The sequence below is a fragment of the Paroedura picta genome, chromosome 9 (assembly GCF_049243985.1).
Source record: "Paroedura picta isolate Pp20150507F chromosome 9, Ppicta_v3.0, whole genome shotgun sequence".
Taxonomy (NCBI): Eukaryota; Metazoa; Chordata; class Lepidosauria; order Squamata; family Gekkonidae; genus Paroedura; species Paroedura picta.
In genome coordinates this window covers 284,822-305,247 of record NC_135377.1, presented here as the reverse complement: position 1 = coordinate 305,247, position 20,426 = coordinate 284,822, and the positions used below count along the sequence as shown (strand labels likewise).

The following is a 20,426-nucleotide window of genomic DNA, read 5'->3' as shown; positions in this document are numbered from 1 at the left end:
GCTCCACACAATCAAAGGCTTTAGCATTGTCAATGGAACAGAAGTAGATGTTTATCTGGAACTCCCTAGCTTTCTCCATGATCCAGCGTATGTTGGCAATTTGATCTCCAGTTCTCGGTCCACATATTGCTGGAGCCTAGCTTGTAGGATTTTGAGCATAACTCTGCTAGCATGAGAAATGAGTGCAATGGTGTGGTAGTTTGAATATTCTTTGGCATTGCCCTTCTTTGGGATTGGAATGTAAACTGACCTTTTCCAATCCTGTGGCCATTGCTGAGTTTTCCAAATTTGCTGGCATATTGGGTGGGGCACATTTACCAGTACTGAAATACATTTTATTCATTTTAGCCCAGTTTTCTAGCCTGTCAAGATCATCCTGAATTCTTATCTTGTCTTTTAGTGTGTTTGCCACCCCTTCTAGTTTAGTGTCACCTGCAAATTTAAGAAAGCACCCCCTTATCAAAAGCGTTACTGAAATCAAGATAAACTATGTCCACAGCATTCCTGTGATCCAGCAAGGTAGTAACTTTCTCATAAAAAGAGATAAGGTTAGTAACACATGACTTGTTCTTGAGAAAGTCACTCTGATTCTCAGTAATTACAACCATTGGCTTTAGCTGCTCAAGCAATGAGAGGCAGGATATAAATCCATCCAACCTTCCCCTCCTTTGTTGAGGATTGCACAGCTGATTTGTTCTAACAATTTTGCCAGCTACCTAGATCCTCTTTTTTCCCCTTTTTGAAGATGGGGACAACATTTGTCCTCCAATCTTCTGGCACTTCACCTGTTCTCCAAGAATTGTCAAAATATTGGACAGAGGCTTAGAAATTTGCAGTTCATCTGGCGCAGATGACTTTGTTTCATTTAAAGAAACTGGGTGTTTACGGATTACCGAACTCAGTGCCCTCAGGCCACAACTCCACTAACCCTCATTACATGAAATGATTTTGCCATGTTGAGCACAATTCCCCTGGCAAGAGAAGACTGAGAAGTTGGAAGCGGTTCAGCCCTCACTTTCTTGTCCCTGCAATGATCCTACAACTGCGACCATTTACTTTATTTCGTTCCTATTCAGCCTTTCTCCCTAACTGTTCCCCAAATCAGCTTCCCTGGTCCTTCCCTCCTACACTTTATCCTCTCAATTTCCCTGTGTACGAGTGGCCCACAAGCTTCTGTGGCAAAGTGAAGATTGCAGCCAGGGTCTCTGGATCCTAGCCTGACTCTGGTTTTCCTCTCCACCCAAGTCTCTATAGAAGGATTGTCCAGTTTGCTGTGTTCATGTTTGAATACTGAGGTTTAGCTCCATTCCTGGAACCTGGCTGTACAGAGTGTCGGCCTCCCTTGCTGCCCTCCGCCAACCAGAGGAGGAAGCCACAAAAGGAGGGAAAGCCAGCCGGGTGGGCGCCGGAGAAGCACGAGGAGGGGGAGCCGTGCCCTGCAGCCCTCCTCCTCCTCCTCCTCCACGAGGCCAGAGGAGGCGAGGCGCCCGATGGAAAGAGCGTCGTGCGGAGGATTCGCGCCCGGGAGGACGAGCGTGCAGTTCCCGGTGCCTCCGCCCAGGCGTGTCTGCGGCGGCCCGGGGCACCGTCCTCCTGGAGAGAAAGCCGCCGTTGGCTCACGAGAGAGAGAGAGAGAGGGCCTCGGTGCCGTCCACTCGCATTCTGCACAGCTCTCGCTCCTCGGGCCGCGAAGCTCTTTGCAGCCACGGTCGGAAGCCCAGGGCGGGGGGGGGGGCGGCCTGCCCTCAGGCGAGGCCCCCTTGAAGGCGGCGGCGGCCGCGGCGGCGGCACAGGCCCGGGTTGCCCAGGGTGACGGCACTCCCGCGAGATAGCGGCTGCCCGGAACCCTCGCGAGGGCTCATCTCTCGCTCGAGGCGCGATCCGGACTGGTCGCGCGCGCGAGACTTGGGCCCCTACTCTCGGCTGCGCCGAAGGTCTCGCGAGACTTGAGTCGCTCGCGGCAGAAGGAAGCCAGAGACGATGGCGGCGGCGACGGCGACGGCGACTCCGACCGCGGCGCTCTCGCTGGTGAGCGACTCGGCTGTGGCGGCCGGAGGGGCGAAGGATGGAGCGAGGCGGGGGTGGCGCCGAGGAGGCCTGGGGGGCCGTGAGGGAGGAGGGAGGAGGGAGGAGGAGGAGGGAGAGGGGCCGGGGGAGGGAGGAGGGAGAGGGGCCGGGCCGGGCCGCCTTCCTCCCGGGATGCCTTTCGCCTCCCTGGGCGCGTGGCGACCGCCGGGGAGGCTGATGGGGGGGGGGAGCGGGGGGGGGCGCCGAGCGTGGCCTGCTTCTTTGGCTGCGGCCCTGGCGGAAGACGCGGAACAAGCCGCCGCAGTCCAGCAACCTCCCAAGGGAGCCCAGATGAGCCGGGCTGGCACAGCCTGTGAAGGATCCCGTAGCGAGCCCCAAAGCCCAACCAAGCGACTCCAAAAACGAAAGGAGAAGGTGCCAAGCATGCCTCACGGGAGGATGCCGTCGCCACCAAAATGGTCCTGCCTGAAGTCATGCTTCCCTGGAAGGGCCACTAAGCAACCCGTGGTTTCAAAGTGTTTTCTGGTGGCTCAACAGGATCACACAGTGCATTGTGAGAGCCAAGCCTGGACTGCACTCCCCAAAAGCCTATGTTCTTTCTCTCCCGAATAGGGGTGGCCGAATTGGCTCAGATAAACCTGAAAAGGATGATTTGGTGTACTGGTTAGAGCAGTGGATTATAATCTGGTGAGCCAAAGCCCATCATCATCTTAAATAAATCAAATCTAAGACATTTCAAACGATTCAGGCATAATTTGATTGAATGAGAAAGACCCCACCAAACTGCTGATCCTGAATCATAGAGTTGGAAGGGACCTCATAGGTTATCTAGTTCAACTCCCTGTCCTGCACTCACAACCCTATCGCTTATTCACAGAAACCTGCCACCCCCTTGAGCCTTCCCAGAATCAGCCTCTCCGTCAGATGGCTCTCCAGCCTCTGTTTAAAAATCTCCAAAGATGGAGAACCTGCCACCTCCAGAGGAAGCCTGTTCCACTGAGAAACCGCGCGAACTGCCAGAAACTTCTTCCAGATATTAGAATTTTTTTCTATTAATTTCATCCCATTGGTTCTGGTCCATCCCTCGGGAGCAAGAGAGAACAACTCTGCCCCATCCTCAATATGGTAGCTTTTTAAATACTTGAAGATGGTTTTCAAATCCCCTCTCAGTCGTCTCCTCTCCAGGCTAAACAGACCAAGCTCCCCCAACCTTTCTTCATACATCTTGGTCTCCAAACCTCTCAGCATCTTTGTTGCCCTCTTCTGGACACTGAGGACTCATCTGAAGCTCTCAATCCCAGCCTGCAGATGACTCCACAAGGGTCAGAAATGCCGGGCACAGGCTCTCCACAGCTTCAGAGTGGTCTGCTGGATAGGCATCCTCAGAGCCAGCAGTTTGGCAGGGTATTTTTTTCCCCAAGATCCTTTTGGGGCTGCAGAAAGTTATGTTCCCTGCTTCCCTGACCCTCCTATGGTCATCTGGAGACTGAGATTGAGCAGGTTAGGCACAAGTCTGACATGCCAGTGCCATGCCCACCTGTGCCTCCAAGCCACAAAACAGCTGATCCCTGGAGAGTTCTCAGCAGCAAGATCAGCTCCCTAGTTCCTGGTTTGGTCAATTCAGTGCAAGTTTTCCCAGTTGGCTAAACTCAAATTGATATACTGAATCAGTAATTTGGTTGATTCAAGTTACACTGAATCAGGAAAACTGGAATCTGAAAAGAACCTACTCCCAAATTAGATTTGAGATATTGCAGGTGATCATATTTGGAGCTTTTGTGGGACAGTGAAGTTGCCACCAGGACAACTGTATGAGCACAGCTTGCAGGTCTTTTTTTGTGGTGAGTGACCCACAATGGCTGAGATTGTTGACTAACCAGGACTCTTTAGGAGTGCCTGTTCTTGACTGACTGACTTGTTTCTGTGAGCTTGTCTGCTTGTCAGGCTGCAGCTATGTATTTTGAGAGAGCTGGCTGAAAAAAGGTTATACCTGGCAGGAGCATTCTAGAAGTAGTATTTTGACCTTTTGCCCTCCTATTAACAAATTTCAGATCAATTGAGAATCTGGCAGGGTGCCATTGAGGGGTTTGTGTGTAAGTGAATAGAGAAGTGAAATTCAAAATTTTCAGTTGCTAAAATCTTAGAAGCTGCATAACTTACAAATCAGTTTCTTAATCATCTTTTGCCAAATTCTTTGCATCCTCCCATTTGTTTTCCATTATTACAAACCATATTTGACCAAATGTGGGATACTGCAAGGGGAATGGGCTTGGGGGGCATCTGTTATTCTTCCAGAGATTTTAATGATGTGTTACTCTTGTGGGGGGGTCTTGTAAAGAACCCCAGAAAAGGGCTCAGAATCTGAAAGCACCTATGCTTTGGAGGTAATTGTGCTTGGTTTGATTGGGATAGGGTCAAAATAAAGTTTAAAGCCCCCCCCCCCCCAGTTATTGTCATGTGAAATTGTTATATACAGGAAGTATATAAGAATACGCAGCTGATACAACAGGTATGCAGACAACCCCCTAAATACTAATATTTAACTTTTCAATCCACTCAATTGCAGCTTGAGAGAGTTCAAAGAGCTTTGCCACTATTCCTTGGAAAGCGCAACACTCACATTCCGGTAACAGATGGAAATCAATTTAGCGGACTGTAGCACAATCGCATTTGAGTCCTGGTATTTTGCCCCATTTAAACAACACTACAGCCTTTTTGTATTCTGTCAGCCTTCTTCCGTACTTTGTGTCAGATCAATATCCTGCAGGCCTCTTGTTGGTGTTTATAAGGTTCTGGATATCTGGAGGAACTGTTCACATACATTTTTGCAACCATTCATTCCCTAGATTGAAATTTTCTGACTGCAGGATTTCTGCAGGCCTTATTGCTTTGTGTTGGGATCAGAAAGGTCTATGTCAGCCATGTCTTTGTGGGTACAAGAAAAACAGTTGGTTCTTATATCCTGCTTTTCTTTACCCACTCAAACTGAGCTGCATTTGCCTTCCCTTCCTCTCCCAACAACAGACACCCTCTGAAATGGGTGGGGCTGAGAGAGCTCTGACAGAACTGCTCTGCAAGTGACTAGCCCAAAGTTACCCAGCTGGCTGCACGTGGAGAAGTTGGGAATCAACCTGGTTCTCCAGATTAGAGGCTGTCACTCTTAACCATTCTACCAAGCTGGCTCTCTGTTTTCAATGATCATTGTATATTTACAAGAAAGGACTTGTCTTCGTAGATGCAGGGGAGTGATGTGGCACAATGTGGGTAGTCAATAGGTCAGAGTCAGATTAATAGATCTGCTGACGGTTCTCATTATATTCAGTTGGACATCAGGTTTGTGATGTGGAGGTTTGTTTATTTATTTATTAGATTTTTATACTGCCCTTCTATATGGCTCAGGGCAGTTGTTTTATTTATTTTATCATTTAATTTATAGCCTGTTACTCCTGTAACTGGCTCGTGGTGGGTAACAGAGTTGTAAAATCCACAATAGAGTAAAATTCCCTCACATAAAATCCCAACACAACCTGACAGCAGAATAAAACACTCTCCATCCCCACTCAAGCTCAAGCTGTGATTATTCCAGCAAGATAGAAACATGGTAGAGGATGCAAAAAGCCTATTTGGATGAACTGAGAAAAAAAATGGAGGGAAGGTCAGACCTCTAAAGAAGAGTATCTGCAGCTTACTAGGCACTGCAGGTCAGCCAAAGCTGGGAGTGAGCTGAGACTGGCCAAGGAATCTCACTATAACAAGAAAAGCTTCTTCAGATATGGGAGGAGTAAACGTGAGGTAAACGAGGCAATAGGCCTACTGCTGGGAAAAGGTGGAGAGACTGACAGAAGACAGAGAGAAAGAAAGACTCAATACCTTTTTTGCCTCTGTTTCCCCGTAAGAATATGGACACATCAAGGGATGGTAGGAGGCAAGGTATAGTGTCTAGGTGGCAGGTTGACATGGATGGAACAGTTATCAAGAGGTTGTCCTTCTGGCTGCGTTGGACGAGTTCACATCCCCTGAACTGGATGGTGTGCAGCTGAGAGTGCTCAAAGAACTTTCTGGCAAGCTTGCAGAGCCCTTGTCCACCACCTTTATCACCCCTTGGAGGACTAGAGATGTGCCAAAATAATGGAGGAGGGCAAATGTCTTCAAAAAAGAGACGTTGACCCAGGAAACTACAGATCTCAGTTGCAGGGAAGGTAATGGAACAGATTTTAAAGGGGGTGGTCTGGAAACGTTGGAAGGACCATTTGTTGATGCAGAGAAATCAGCACGGATTTCTCTCCAACAGGTCCTGCCAGATCAACCCGGTTTCTTTCTTTGACTGGGCTTATGAGATCGTGGAAACTCAGTGGACGTTGCTTACCTGGATTTCAGTCAGGCTTTTGACAAGGTTCCCCATGATGTTCTGATGGGTAAACCGGAGGGCTGCAGGCTGGGTTTTCGGACAGTTAGGTAGATAGGGAACTGGCTAGAAAGCCACACCCAAAGAATGGTTGTCAGTGGTATTTGATCAGATTGGAAGGAGGTGAGCAGTGAGGTGCCACTGGGACCAGTACTTCTATGAATTTCTATGAACTCTGTCTCTATCTTCCGGAATATTTGCCAGTCCTCCCAATTTGGTGTCATCTGCAAACTTGATGAGTCCCTCCACCCCCTCATCTAGATCATTAATAAACATGTTAAAAAGTACCGGACCGAGCCCTGAGGTACCCCGCTACTCACCTCCATCAGCAGGCATGTGTGGTTAGAGACAAGCCATGGGCATCTTATACAAGCTAGGATATGATGTGCTGTTTCTTTCAAATGACCAAATACCTACACTGCCACTTATTGACCCTGATATAGCAGGCTTTTGAATGATATGGGGAACTTCTAGCTTTGGACTAGGAGACCAGGTTTGAATTTCCACTCTGCCATAAAAGGTGACCGTAGGCCAGTAACTCTCAGCCTAACCTACCTTACAGGGTTTTTGTAAGGAGAAAATGGAGATGAGCATCACATAAGCTGCTTTGGGTCCCCATGAGAGAGAAAAAGGGTTCAAATGACGGCATCTAATTTGTTTCATTTGTATTTGCTTTTCTCTTCCAACCCCCAAAACGGTGTAATGTGGGTAGGCCAGTGTCTTGTCTCGGGACCCAGTCTTGCCAGTATAATAGTGATGTACGTTGCAGAGATGGCAAGGGGTCTTCCAACGGCTTTCCAGCCACCTGGCAGAGAGCTGCCTCTGGGAAGCTCATCACAGAGAGGATATTGAGGAGAGCAGCAAAGGAGGCATCCAGAGTGCTTCCTCAGCTGGCAGACCAAATCCCTCCCGCCTTCCCTCTCTCCCCAGTTTTCTGTTGCTGAATTTCGTTTTTCTCAGTCTTGCAAGTGGCGTTGGCCACAGAACAAGACCTGTTGACTGGTGTTGGCTGTTCTGATTGGCGCTGACTCAGGCAGGGAATGGTCGGGTTTGACATCTGTTGCCTGACATCCTTCAGCTAAGCATGCCTGGGCTTGGACTGTGGGACCACCTGGATGCTGCATGGGGGCTCTTCCTCCCTGGGCCATTTTCTGCAGGGCCAGATCGTCTGGAAGGCTGGGCTCTTCAGTGTGGGTCATCCTTGCTGCGCAGGCCAGGGGCTTGTCCCACAGTCTCCATGAGGCTTGCCCACTCAGGCATGGACGGACTTTGTGGTTTTCACTTGGCAATTTCCCTCCTTGAAAAGGAAAGAAGGCAAATGTGGCTCTTGTGAATATTTTTGTTTAAGTGAAAGAATTCTGCAATATTGCCTCTGCTGGAATGGGAGTGCAGGAGGTAAGGGCAGGTGAGAGAAGGCAGCACTGTGTGGCTGGCATTCTGGGATGGAGGCGGCGGAAGCGATAATGTAGTTGGAGGGAAAATCCATTGGTCTTCTGTCTGAGCATGCATGTGAATTGCTCACTGACCGCTGAAGCACTTGTGCGCACTGCTCATTCTGGGTGTGTGTTTTGTAACATTTCACGTTTTCATTGCAGGGAACAGAGCCCGTCAAAGTAGAAAATGGGCAGAGCACAGCAGCCAAGCTGGGACTGCCTCCTCTCACGCCAGAGCAGCAGGAGGCTCTTCAAAAGGTGAGTCCTGTGATGGGGGTCCTTCAGCCGTCATGCTCTCCCTTTCTGCGGGAAGATTTCCCCTACTAAGAAACATACAGTGATGGGGGAGGGGGGTGGAGCGGAGGAGCTGCTGCTGGTACTTGAAGCTGAGAGTCCCAAGTCATCTCCCTTGATAGGCTCCCCACCCCAGAGGAGGGCACTGTCCAGTCGGGCATGAAAGAGGTGCCACAGTCTAAGTGGTTGCTGAGGGTGGGCATTTGTAGTTGTGGCTTCGGATGATACTGTTGGATTCTTGCAGTGGGCCAGGCTGCATATCCGATCGAGAGACCTTACTAGCTATTTGGTCAGGCAGTGACTTGAATGCTCCTTTCCCCATGTAAAAGTAACGTTCCAGCTAGCCCCTACCCTGTGCTGTTGCCGCCGTGGTATGTGGAGGGGAAGGTAGTTTCTCCAGAGAGAGACAGACTGAGACTATTTCCTACATGGGAGGTTTGGATGGCAGGCTGGAGGCCATCTTTTAGTTCCCCCTTGGGCCCAGGCCCCTTTGTTGAGTAGGTTTCTCCCCTCAGAATGGAGATGCACGCCTGAAGCAGCAGCAGAAGGCTCATCAGTACAGTTCCCTTAGCTTTAGGGAGGCTGGTCTCAATCCTCCTGCTCTGTCTCTGGAGTATTTGAGCTCTGGAGGAAGCTGAAGGACCCTGAGCATTGAATCTTCACAAGGGGAGGACACCTTGTGTGTAGCGGGCTCTTGGTTACTGCTGCTTAGAGGGCCAGTTTGTGTGTTGCACTTTGTTGGTGGAGTGTGAGACTCTGCCTTTCCCTGCTGGGATGATCTTCCTGTGTTCCATGACCGTGAGTGTTCTTCTCTCCCTGCCCGGCCAGGCCAAGAAGTATGCAATGGAGCAGAGCATCAAGAGCGTCTTGGTGAAGCAAACCATTGCCCACCAACAGCAGCAGCTCACCAACCTGCAGGTGAGGCACTCCTCAGGGCAGCCCTGCCATTCACCCTCCCTCTCCTCTGTGTCCCTCCCTCCCCCCAAAAAAGAAGGTGGAGCCCTTTATGCCCTTAGATCTACTGCACAGCCCTGAGATCTGCCTGGAGCCAGAGGTACTTTCGCTTCTGTTTCCACTGTGAAATCGAAGTGTGTTGTATTTGGCCTGCCCTCTGAGGTCCTAGGCTCACCCCACCCTTGCTTGGGGTGGGGCGGGGGTTGCTCAGCTGTCTGAGGAGACCCAAGCCCCCACCTGGGAGTTCTGCTGAGGGCCTGCCCCCATATGGGTTGCCTGGGATGGCTAGGTGGGGAGGTTTTGCCCAAGCAGGAGTATCCTCTATAGCAAGCAATGGCTGCTCTAGAATGAACGTGGCCCTTAGATATTGATGAAGGCCCCCCCAACTCAGTTGTAGCAAATTTTGTGGTGGGGGGCACTTTGGGTAGTTGTGGTCAATTGTAGCTTTGTGGGCCTGGGGGGGAAGCATCCCTGCTATTAGTCAGCTGTTGAAAGTTGCAGCAGAGTCTCCCCTCCCCCCTTGCTCCCTGGGGCTGTGCAGCAAGGAGGAGGAGGCAGGCAAGCAGGAGGAAAGAGAGGCCTCTTCCACTTGAGTGTTGACGAACAGCCGTCGTGTGCTCAGCTCCCACAGACTGAACTCTGTCTTTACTGTCTTTCAGATGGCAGCAGTGACAATGGGCTTTGGAGATCCTCTCTCACCTTTACAATCGGTCAATAGACACATTCACTTCTTCTGGGGCACTTGGTCTTAGTCAGGGCCTAGCGTGGGGAGGACTTAGCTGTGACCTCCCTCCCCCCTCCCCGCACTCCCACCTACTCTGGACTCACCCAGCCAAGGCCAAGTATAAGCTCTCCAGAGGAAGACCTTGGGCTGGGGACAGCCGGGGCCCTTGGAGGCATTGGGCAGACAGAGACAGAGAGAGCGAGCATTAGACCCAAGCAGCTGGGAGAGCCGCCTATCTAGGGATGCTGAGGTCCTGGCCTCACAGTCTCTGCCAAGGTAACTCGCCAGTAGGCCAGCTTGGGACCCCAGAGACCTGGCAGCCAAGGAGTGGGACAGGGCAGGCATGCTCAGGGACAGGTCTGGAACTGCCACCTCCCAGGAGAGTCCTGAAGAAATGTGGCCTGTCCCCTGAGGAGGGTGGGGTGGGGGCACTGTGGCTGCCGGCCTGCTGCTCAGCATGTGCCCTCCCCTGCCCCAGAGTACAGGCAGAGCTGAGGGGTGCCAGTGAAGCTGGCCACAGCACGCAGTCCCAGTCTCCTGCCGAGGAGGCAGCACACCTGAACTCCAGCAGGAGGGATCTGGGGTCTTCCTGCCTAGACTGATCTTGCCAACAGACCCAGATAGTGCTGTGCAAGGGGGGTGAGGGGGGTGGAGAAGCCAGGAGCAGAAGGGCCTTAGGAAGTGCGCACCTGTTCTGACTCGGCTAACTCTCCCTATGCTAGGCAATAGGCTGGACACTTGGACAGGTCTGCAATAGGAGCAATTGATTGGTGGTCTTACTGGGTGCGTGGCCCCCCGCCTTGTGGCGGCAGCTTCCCAGCGGGCCTCCATAACAGTGCTTGCGGCAGGACAGGCATGGGCGACTGCTCTTGGTCTGGCCTTCCACGCCCCTCTCCTTAACTCCTTGCTCTGCTGGCTCCTGAATGCTATTGCGGGGAAGTATAGAGAGGAGGTCATCCAGTCCACCCCTTTCCAAATTCTTCCCAGCAACTTCCAGGTTGAGTGAACAGTAGAGAGCAGGAGTGACTGAGTTGCCCCAGTTCCCAGCAAGCCAGTGCCCCTTGTGCAGGGAAGGGAGGCTTAGCTGCTGGTCGCCTACTCTCCCCTGGGAGCTTAGGGAAGGAGAGATGACCCAGGTGTGGATGGACTGTCCGAACAACAAGGCTGGAAGCCTTCCTCCCAAAGGAGCCCCAGGTGCAGCTGCGGGTTTGTGTCCTGGCAGCCCTCTCGGGCTCTTCGGCGCACTGTCGGACGTAGGGAGGAAATAGTCGGGAGCACGGTGTGTTTCTCCTTGGCAGCGGCCTGGGTTGGTCTCTGAGGTGGACAGGAGAGCCTGTTGTTCTTTCCCCTTCTGAGCACTTCTTCCACTTGGCCCCTCAGCCCAGCGCCACGCGATGAACCCATCCCCAGAGTTCCTCAGGGTGCCCCAGCAAGGCGGCAGCTAGGTGACTGGGGGCTCCAGCCAGGGAGGGGTGGGGCATGCTAGTGTGCTTGCGCTGCTGAAGACTGCAGTGGTGGCGGAATGAGGGTGTCTGGTGCACACTGATCTGTGTTTTTTTTCTGAAGGTGCCTGTGGAAAGTGGCTGAGGGAAAGGCAGTGCCAGTGCCCAGGGCTGGGGGCGGCAGGGTGGGGTCGAGTGAGGACAGGTGCCCCAGACTGGATCTCTTGCTGCCCCATGGGGGGAGGTGGTATTAACCCCTTGCGTCCCGCTCTGGGAAGCAATTGTGAGTGGCGGGCTGAGACTCGTGGGCCTTTCCCAAGAGAGTTTCCATTGCCTCTCTGGAGCTGCCTGCTGCTCCCGGGGGTTGGGGTGGGGGGCGGAGGGCGGTTGGTTGGCTGGTTGGTTGGCGGGTAGAGCTTTGCTTGCCTGCAGCTGTCCTCTGAGCTGACTGTCCAGCTGTTCTTTCCCTTCCCATACAGATGGCAGCTCAGAGGCAGCGGGCCCTGGCCATCATGTGCCGGGTGTATGTGGGCTCCATTTACTATGAGTTGGGGGAGGACACCATCCGGCAGGCTTTTGCCCCCTTCGGCCCCATCAAGAGCATTGATATGTCTTGGGACTCGGTGACCATGAAGCACAAGGTTTGTCTTGGCAAGGGGAGGAGAGGGGAGGGCAGCCAGAGCAGCTGGTGCTGTGTGGGTGGGTGGGGCTGCACCAGCTGCCGCATCACCATGTGGCTCTCTCCCTCCTTACCCCCACCCCCCACCCCAGGGCTTCGCTTTTGTGGAATATGAGGTGCCGGAAGCTGCTCAGCTGGCCCTGGAGCAGATGAATTCTGTCATGCTGGGAGGGAGAAACATCAAGGTGCGTTTGAAGGTGATGCCAAGGCTGGGGGTGGCTGGAGCAGGGCTGGGCCAGTCTGGTGCACTGGCAGGCCCCATTTGTTCTGCCCCATTTGGTGTGTTGCATCCCTGTTCTATGGGCTGCTAGGCAGGAAGGCCTTGCGGTCCCAGCCTTATTCAGCCAGCCCTTTGTCTGCCGAGACTGTACTGTGTGCTGCTCAAGTCAAGAAGCAGATTGCCAGAACTGCAGCAGACACACACACAGCTTTTCTCCCAAGGGGCACAAGGATAACCTAGTGGGTGGGCAGCACAATTCTTTCCATGGGTTGGGTTGCGGGCTGTGTGTGTGTTTGGAATAACACACTCCCACAGAACTGCAGAGCACATGTGGCAAGCCTGCGTTTACCACAGGGGTGGGTGGGGTATGAGGTGACTCTATCCCAGTCAAGAAGAAAAGAGCTGGTTTGGTAAAATGGTGAAGAAACCTGGCCCCTCATCCCTGAGGTGAAGGTCCCAGCATGGCTGTACCCAGACCCGGTGCTCGGCTATTGCCGCCCAGGGGTCCCGGCTCTCATGTGGTGCTGGAGAGTTGTGGGGCTCTGACAAGGAGCCTTCTGCTTGCAGGTCGGGCGGCCCAGCAACATTGGCCAGGCACAGCCCATCATTGACCAGCTGGCAGAGGAGGCGCGAGCCTTCAACCGCATCTATGTGGCTTCTGTGCACCAAGACCTCTCCGATGATGACATCAAGAGCGTCTTTGAGGCTTTCGGGAAGATCAAGTCATGCACGCTGGCCCGGGACCCCACGACAGGGAAGCACAAAGGCTATGGCTTCATTGGTGAGTGTTTAGTGCCTGGAGCCGGAAGGAGGCCCCCTGTGGTTTTGGGGCTGCTGCTCTTCTCTCATGGGCTTTTTTGGCTGCAGAGTATGAGAAAGCACAATCCTCACAAGATGCCGTCTCCTCCATGAACCTCTTTGACTTGGGGGGCCAGTACCTCCGCGTTGGCAAGGCTGTCACGCCTCCCATGCCACTCCTCACGCCAGCCACACCAGGAGGTCTGCCCCCTGCCGCAGCTGTAGCAGCAGCTGCCGCCACCGCAAAAATCACCGCTCAGGTAAGGAGCCTGAAAGTGGGGCTGGCCATGGGAACTGCTGCCCTAAACCAAATCCGTTGTCTTCCCCCATCCCAATCCTGCATCTTTCCCCAACGTTTAACAGAGGGTTTTGATGCCGGGAAGCGCTTTTCTTCAGAGGAGTCTTGGCACGTGGATATAGGCAGTTGCCTTTAACCGGGGTCAGGTCCTTGGTCTGCTCTCAGGGACTGGCTTTCCTGGCCTCTGTGGCCAGAACCATTTGCCAAGCACAGGCTGTGCCACTGAGCTGTAGATGATCTGGCCCCTGTGGGGATAGGATCGCGGCACTGATCTTCTCCTGGCTTTTCTGTGGCAGGAAGCGGTGGCAGGCGCAGCAGTCCTCGGCACATTGACCACTCCCGGGCTGGTGACACCAGCGCTGACCTTGGCGCAGCCTCTGGGGGCACTGCCGCAGGCGGTGATGGCAGCTCAGGCACCAGGGGTCATCACAGGTGAGTCTGCACGGGGAGAGAAGTGGCCGGCAGCCTGGTCTGAAGACCTTGGGCTCCTCTGCAGGCAAGATGTGGAAGCATGAATGGACTGAAATGGACTCTTCTGAACGCATCTTGGCACAGGCTGGAGTTGTGAATCCCACCAGCTAGCTAGTAGTGCTGCACACAGAAGATACTCCTTTGTCGGTCTTGAACTGTGTGTCAGTATCATTGGACAATATTGAGAGCCATTTTTAAACCGCTCCTACGGAGCGGATTAAATAAAAGGGTAAGGGGTAAATGGGAGGAGAGTGGGCGGGCGCTGTCCGGGATAAAAACTCAGAGCAGCCAATCAGGAGCCGCTTTGCGGCTCCTGATTCGCTCCTCTGAGTGGCACTCAAGGGCCGTGGCCAAGTGGGAGGTGCGCAAAGCGCTACTTGGCCCGTCTCCCGAACAGCGACCCGCAGGCTCTCCTGTCCTCCCAAGCTGCCATCCTCGCTGCTGTGGCCGCCGGACGGTAAGTCGCGCCCCGACTTAGCACGAGCCTTGGGATGGCCGCCGGGGAGATGTTTCCTCCAGGAATGCTGATATTTGGTCAACAGCAGTCCTTTCAACTAAATGAGTTTGTTATATTACTCCAGTCTTTTGAAAGCTGTTAATGGGGCCACCCTGGTGTCTTTAAGCTTCTCCCATTTTTCTTTCTCAAGGGAATTGTGTAATAAAGGCAGAGAGAGCCCCGATCGGTCAGAACAGCTTTCTCAGTGCTATGGCGAGCCCAAGGTCACCCAGCTGGTTGCATGTGGAGGAGAAGCGGGGAATCAAATCTGGCTCGCCAGATGAGAGGTCTGCACTCCTAACCACTACACCAAGCTGGAAGTCAGTGCTGCAGGATGGGGCTGCAGGCATTCGTTTAGGGGATGTGGGAAAGAGATTAATTCAGGGCATGGAGGAGGAGGAGTCAGAACTGCTGAGCTCCAGCTGCAATGGCCAACAAAGTGAAGTGGAAACTTCATGCCTTTGAGTGCGGGTCTTTTAGCTTGCCTAAGGGGGCTGGCTTGGTCTCTCCCAGCAGAGGTGCTGTGGGACCCTGTTGAAAGTGTGGTAATGAGCCTGCTTCTGCATGCTGCTTCTTGCCAGCCCCACTAAACTCAGGGGAAGCCTGGTGGTGTAGAAATGCTGGTGACCCAAGAGAGCACAGTGTGGGCCCGCCACAGCATTGACTGAGTCTGCTCTTCTGATTGAGCAGTAATCTCAAGGCTTTCTCAGCCTCCCTCACAGGGTGTCTGTTGTGGGGAGAGGAAGGGAAGCCACAATTGGAAGCCACTTTGAGACTCCTTCGGTTAGAGAAAAGCGGCATCTAAGAACCAACTCTTCTTAATATCAGGGCTCTCTCAGCCTCACCTCCCTCACAGGGTGTCTACTGTGGGGACAGGAAAGGGAAGGTGATTGGAAACCACTTTGAGACTCCTTCAGGTAGAGAAAAGCAGAATGCAAGAACCAATTCTTCTTCAGTAATTTCAGGGCTCTCTCAGCCTCCCCTCTCTGACAGGGTGTGGGGAGAGGAAAGAGAAGGCAATTGTAAGCCACTTTGAGACCCCTGATAGAGAAAGGTGTTACATAGGAACCAACCCTTCTTCTTCTCAGTCTTGGAATTGATCTTTTTTGTAGTTTGATATAGAACAAGCAGGCTGAAGGAGGTTCGTGACATGCATTTCATGTAGTTAGGTGCAAAGTTGTGTCCGACCCATCTCAACCCCATGGACAATGATCCTCCAGCCCTTCCTGTCCTCTATCATTTCCAATGCATTTCATACATCATATTAAATCACAGCTAAAACATTAAGAGCCAGCATGGTGTAGTAGATAAGAGCTGTGGCTTCCAAATGGGTGAGCTGGGCTTGATTCCCTGTTCCTCCACCACATGCAGCCAGCTGGGTGACATTGAGCTTGTCGCAGCCGTGATAGTGCTGTTCTGACCCAGCAGTCCTGTCAGAGCTCTCAGCTCCATCTATCTCACAGGGTGCTTGTTGTGGGGGTGATGAAGGAACGGCGATTGTAAGCCGCTTTGCGACTTCTGGTAGAGGACAATGGGTTATAAAAAACAGCTCTTTTATTAAAACCTTGGATTCTTCCATTGTTCCTGTTCATTAGTTAGTTGATCTGCCTCGTAGTCAAATTTACAGACAATATATAGTATTATTATTCAGTTTTTAGTTTAGTGGAGGGAATAACCTGGAGATGAAGGGAGGAAGGCCTCTAGATGTTATTGGCTATATTAGTTCTGGTCTGAGTTGAGGGCCTGGTGGAAGTTCCATCAGGATCTGGGTCTCAATTGGCAGCTGGATCCACCAGGCTGATGCCACAGCCAAAAAGGGCCCCAGCCCTGGCTGAGGCCAAATGTACTTCCTTTGGGCGGGGAACTACCAACAAGTTGGTATTATAAGATCTGGGGGCGTACTAGGAGAGATGATCCCTTAGATATGCAGGTCCCAGACTGCATATGAGTGGTTCTGGCCATTGCTGTTCACCCTCTTCTGCACAGTTCAGGATACAGAGACTTGGCCAGTATATACAGAAACTCCCCTCCTTCAGAATAAGTGTGGCTTCTCTGGGGCTTGCAGGGGATGTGTGTTATATGTGTTTGTGTTTTGTGGTGCAGTTACTGATGCCGCTCTGGTTGCTGCCTGTCTCTGTGTCTTCATTTCAGGTGTAACCCCAGCTCGCCCACCAATTCCTGTCACCATTCCGCAAGTGGGAGTGGTGAACCCCATTTTGGCCAGCCCACCAACACTGGGCCTGCTAGAAACAAAGAAGGAGAAAGAAGAGGAAGAGGTTTTCCAAGAAGAGAGGCCAGAGATGCTCAGTGAACAGGAGCACATGAGCATCTCGGGCAGCAGTGCCCGCCACATGGTGATGCAGAAGCTTCTTCGGAAGCAAGAGGTGAGTGGGGATGCTTCTGGTTTCACTCTGGCTGGCAGGTGAACCATATTCTCCCCCCACCAATGCTTCTCATTTGGTTGGGGAAGGAAGAAGAGTACACAGAGCACATTAGATGTTTGAAGCAGTTAGTCTAGCAACCAAAGGGAGTGAGTGGCACAGCTGTGGCCAGCTAAGCATAAGTAGTGGCCCTGTGCAGAGAAATGAGAACTTTCCCCCTCCTTCCTCCCCAGTCCACAGTGATGGTTTTGCGCAACATGGTGGACCCCAAGGACATTGACGATGACCTGGAAGGAGAGGTGACTGAAGAATGCGGCAAGTTTGGAGCTGTCAACAGGGTCATCATCTACCAAGAGAAACAGGGGGAGGAGGAAGACGCAGAAATCATTGTCAAGATCTTTGTTGAGTTCTCCATGGCCTCGGAGACCCACAAGGCCATCCAAGCCCTGAACGGTCGCTGGTTTGCTGGCAGAAAGGTGGTGGCCGAGGTGTACGACCAGGAGAGGTTTGACAACAGCGACCTCTCAGCATGAACTCTGCTCCACAGAGACATTTTCCCCTCATCTGCCCCTTGTTTGCTGGGAGGCAACTGGTCCAGCATTGTATTCTCCTGTGATGTATGTGTAGTTTTGGATAAAAATACCAGGAAGACACGTAATTGTGCACGTCTGTGTTTGGCCATCTCTTTTCACAGCTCATAGGCAGGTTGTGTCACCAGTGGCTACGCAACCTTGGGCTGCAGCAGTGACTACAAGAAGGAGGAGGGAAGAGAGGGATCCTCGCATAGATGGTGCAAAAGCAGGACCAAAGGGAGGACAGAAGTATGTGCTGTGAGTGAAATACACACATTGCAGGGTAAATGCCATGTACAGGAAAATACCAAAATATACACCAAGTGCTCCAGGTATATAGTTTGTACATGAGAGCCCACTTGGTTCAGTGATTAGAAGCGCTGACTTCTAATCTGGCAAGCTGGGTTTGATTCCCCATTCCTTCTCCACATGCAACCAGCTAGGTGACCTTGGGCTCGCCACAGCCCCCTGATAAAGCTGTTCTGACCAAGCAAGTACTATCAGGGCTCTCTCAGCCTCACCTACTGCACAAGGTGTCTGTTGTGGGGAGAGGAAAGGGAAGCCAACTGTAAGCTGTTTTGGGACTCCTTCGGGTAGAGAAAAGCGGCATATAAGAACCAACTCTTCTTCAGTAATATCAGGGCTCACTCAGCCTCACCTCCCTCACAGGGTTTCCGTTGTGGGGAAAGGAAAGGGAAGGAGAGTGGAAGCTGCTTTGAGACTCTTTCAGGTAGAGAAAAGCAGTCTATAAGAGCCAACTCTTCTTCTGAAACACTTTCATATTTCCCCCAGCCTGCCATGGCAGGGGAGAGTATTGAAAGGGACTGTGATCTGCCTATCAGGTGATCAGGACAGCTGCAGGGCTGTCAGAATCAGTTGTAATGTGTGTGTGTGTGTGGGGGGGGCAGTTCCTTTAAAGGCAGCCAAATCCCCCCCCCCCCCCAAGTTACATTTGACTCTGACAGCTCTGTGGCCATCATGATCGGTTGTATGGTAGCAGCGTGCTCCCAGTTTGGTGAGAGCCAGTTCGGTGTAGTGGTCAAGAGTGTGGACTTCTAATCTGGCATTCCGGGTTCCATTCTGCACTCCCCCACACGCAGCCAGCTGGGTGACCTTGGACACCACGGCACTGATAAAACTGTTCTGACTGAGCAGTGATATCAGGGCTCTCTCAGCCTCACCCACCTAACAGGGTGTCTGTTGGAAGGCAACTGTAAGCCGCTTTCAGCTTCCTTCAGGTAGAGAAAAGTGGCATATAAGAACCAACTCTTCTTCTTCTTCCTTTAAATACCCCCCAAGCTTTGGCTGCCAAGGTGAGGGGGTTGCATCTTGAACATGCCAAGGCCTCCAGACATGGGCCAGGGCACAACCTGGAGGCTTTGGGAACGTTCACCATTTTGTTGGAAGTACACACACTTACTTATTACATAATAAGATTTTGAATTACATAATATAGATTTTAGAGCCTCTTGTGGCGCAGAGTGGTAAGGCAGCCATCTGAAAGCTTTGCCCATGAGGCTGGGAGTTCAATCCCAGCAGCCGGCTCAAGGTTGACTCAGCCTTCCATCCTTCCAAGGTCGGTAAAATGAGTACCCAGCTTGCTGGGGGGTAAACGGTCATGACTGGGGAAGGCACTGGCAAACCACCCCGTATTGAGTCTGCCAAGAAAACGCTGGAGGGCGTCACCCCAAGGGTCAGACATGACTCGGTGCTTGCACAGGGGATACCTTTACCTTTACCTTTTTAATATAGATTTTGAAGCTATACATGAAAATGGGCAGTACCTCTTAAAATTTTTTTCATTGGTTCCTTGCTTTACTCCTGTTCAATCCTTGCCCTGACCTGAATGGCCTGGGCTAGCCCAACCATATCAGACCTTGGGAGCTGAGCAATGTCAACGTGGGTTAGTACTTGGGAAGCCACCAAAGAAGTCCAGGCAATGGTAAAACTACCTCTGAATGTATCTTGCCTTGTAAATCCCACGGTGGTGGGGCACCATAGCTGAGCTGTGACTTGACAGCCCTTCCCCAACCCTCCCTGCACTGCTGCTCTGAGTGGGTTTGCCAGACCTGTCTGAACTCTGCTATGGTTGCCTGTTCCATCTCAGGCTGTTGTCTTCAGCAGTGTGGGAAATGAGGCAGGATTGGGGGATGTTTTGGGACAACCCGTTAGAAAGGATTCCTTCATTAGAAAGGCACAACCCCTTAGAAAGGATTCCTTCATTGGTGAACGGACAGGAATCCTCTGGTGCCAAGGCTCTGAGGGAAGGGGGCTTGTCCTAAAGGTAAAAGGTAAAGGTATCCCCTGTGCAAGCACCGAGTCATGTCTGACCCTTGGGGTGACGCCCTCTAGCGTTTTCATGGCAGACTCAATACGGGGGGTGGTTTGCCAGTGCCTTCCCCAGTCATTACCGTTTACCCCCCAGCAAGCAAGCTGGGTACTCATTTTACCGACCTCAGAAGGATGGAAGGCTGAGTCAACCTTGAGCCGGCTGCTGGGATTGAACTCCCAGCCTCATGGGCAAAGCTGTCAGACGGCTGCCTTACCACTCTGCGCCACAAGAGGCTCTTGGGCTTGTCCTAGGGGAGACTAAATCATTAGACATGGGGATGGCTGGGTTCATGATGGGTCTCTTGCCTAGTGTGAAGGTTTCAAATGTGGCACATTGTTGAGATATTTGGGGGAAGAATTAGGGGTTCTGGTGCATGTTGGGACTGGTGATGGGAGGAAAGTGAACTTGTGAGGTTCCAGAGGCGCATGCTGGAGATGGCTAGAACAGCCATCAGGAGAACAGGCGAGCGGAAGGATCTCTTCACGTGAAGAGCCATTAACCCACGGAACTCAGTGCTGCAGGGCCGGGCACCGAAGGGCAAACCTGGAGCAGGGGGCATGCGTGGCCAGCCGCTTCTCTTGCGCCCCACACGAGTTCTTGCGCGGCGCGCATTGCCCGGGGCCCCTCTTGGCCAGGGAAGCGCGGGGCGGGACTGCCCTGGGGTTCCGACCAATCCGGGAGAGCCCCTCCCCCTCCCCAGCGCGCGCGGCCTGGCGGGAGCCCCGCCGCTCCGACTCCAACTCCCAGCAGGCCCGGCGGCCCTCGCGGCGGAAGCCCCTCCCCCTCCCGGCCTCTGCGGGGCGCTGTGGGCAGGCGCCGGCCGGACGCGGCCTTGGCGCAGGCCTGCTGGGAGTCGGAGCGGCGGGGCTCCCATCAGGCCGCGCGCGCCGGGGGGGGGG

General features: G+C 52.8%; 1 protein-coding gene across 2 annotated transcripts; it reads left to right on the top strand.

The window, feature by feature from the left end:
• The first annotated feature begins 1,872 nt into the window (after window positions 1–1,872).
• Window positions 1,873–17,276, top strand: PUF60 (poly(U) binding splicing factor 60). 2 transcript variants are annotated; one of them, XM_077351272.1, is made up of 11 exons: window positions 1,873–2,028; window positions 8,029–8,124; window positions 8,989–9,078; window positions 9,774–9,824; window positions 11,760–11,921; window positions 12,052–12,144; window positions 12,747–12,960; window positions 13,047–13,237; window positions 13,572–13,707; window positions 16,394–16,626; window positions 16,857–17,276. In XM_077351272.1, exons 1-11 carry the CDS (start codon window positions 1,981–1,983, stop codon window positions 17,154–17,156), a joined length of 1,614 nt encoding a protein of 537 aa, XP_077207387.1. In that variant the 5' UTR covers window positions 1,873–1,980; the 3' UTR covers window positions 17,157–17,276. The 2 variants fall into 2 exon arrangements, with proteins under 2 accessions (XP_077207387.1, XP_077207388.1); XM_077351273.1 differs by lacking the exon at window positions 9,774–9,824.
• Window positions 17,277–20,426: the final 3,150 nt, after the last annotated feature.

What these genes read in the sequence shown, in the direction of transcription:
- PUF60 (XM_077351272.1), top strand. Translation starts at nt 1,981, where the DNA reads ATGGCGGCGGCGACGGCGACGGCGACTCCGACCGCGGCGCTCTCGCTG. An exon ending in TGGGAGGGAGAAACATCAAG is followed by an intron (nt 12,145 to 12,746) that starts GTGCGTTTGAAG and finishes TTCTGCTTGCAG; the next exon opens with GTCGGGCGGCCCAGCAACAT. An exon ending in CAAAGGCTATGGCTTCATTG is followed by an intron (nt 12,961 to 13,046) that starts GTGAGTGTTTAG and finishes TTTTGGCTGCAG; the next exon opens with AGTATGAGAAAGCACAATCC.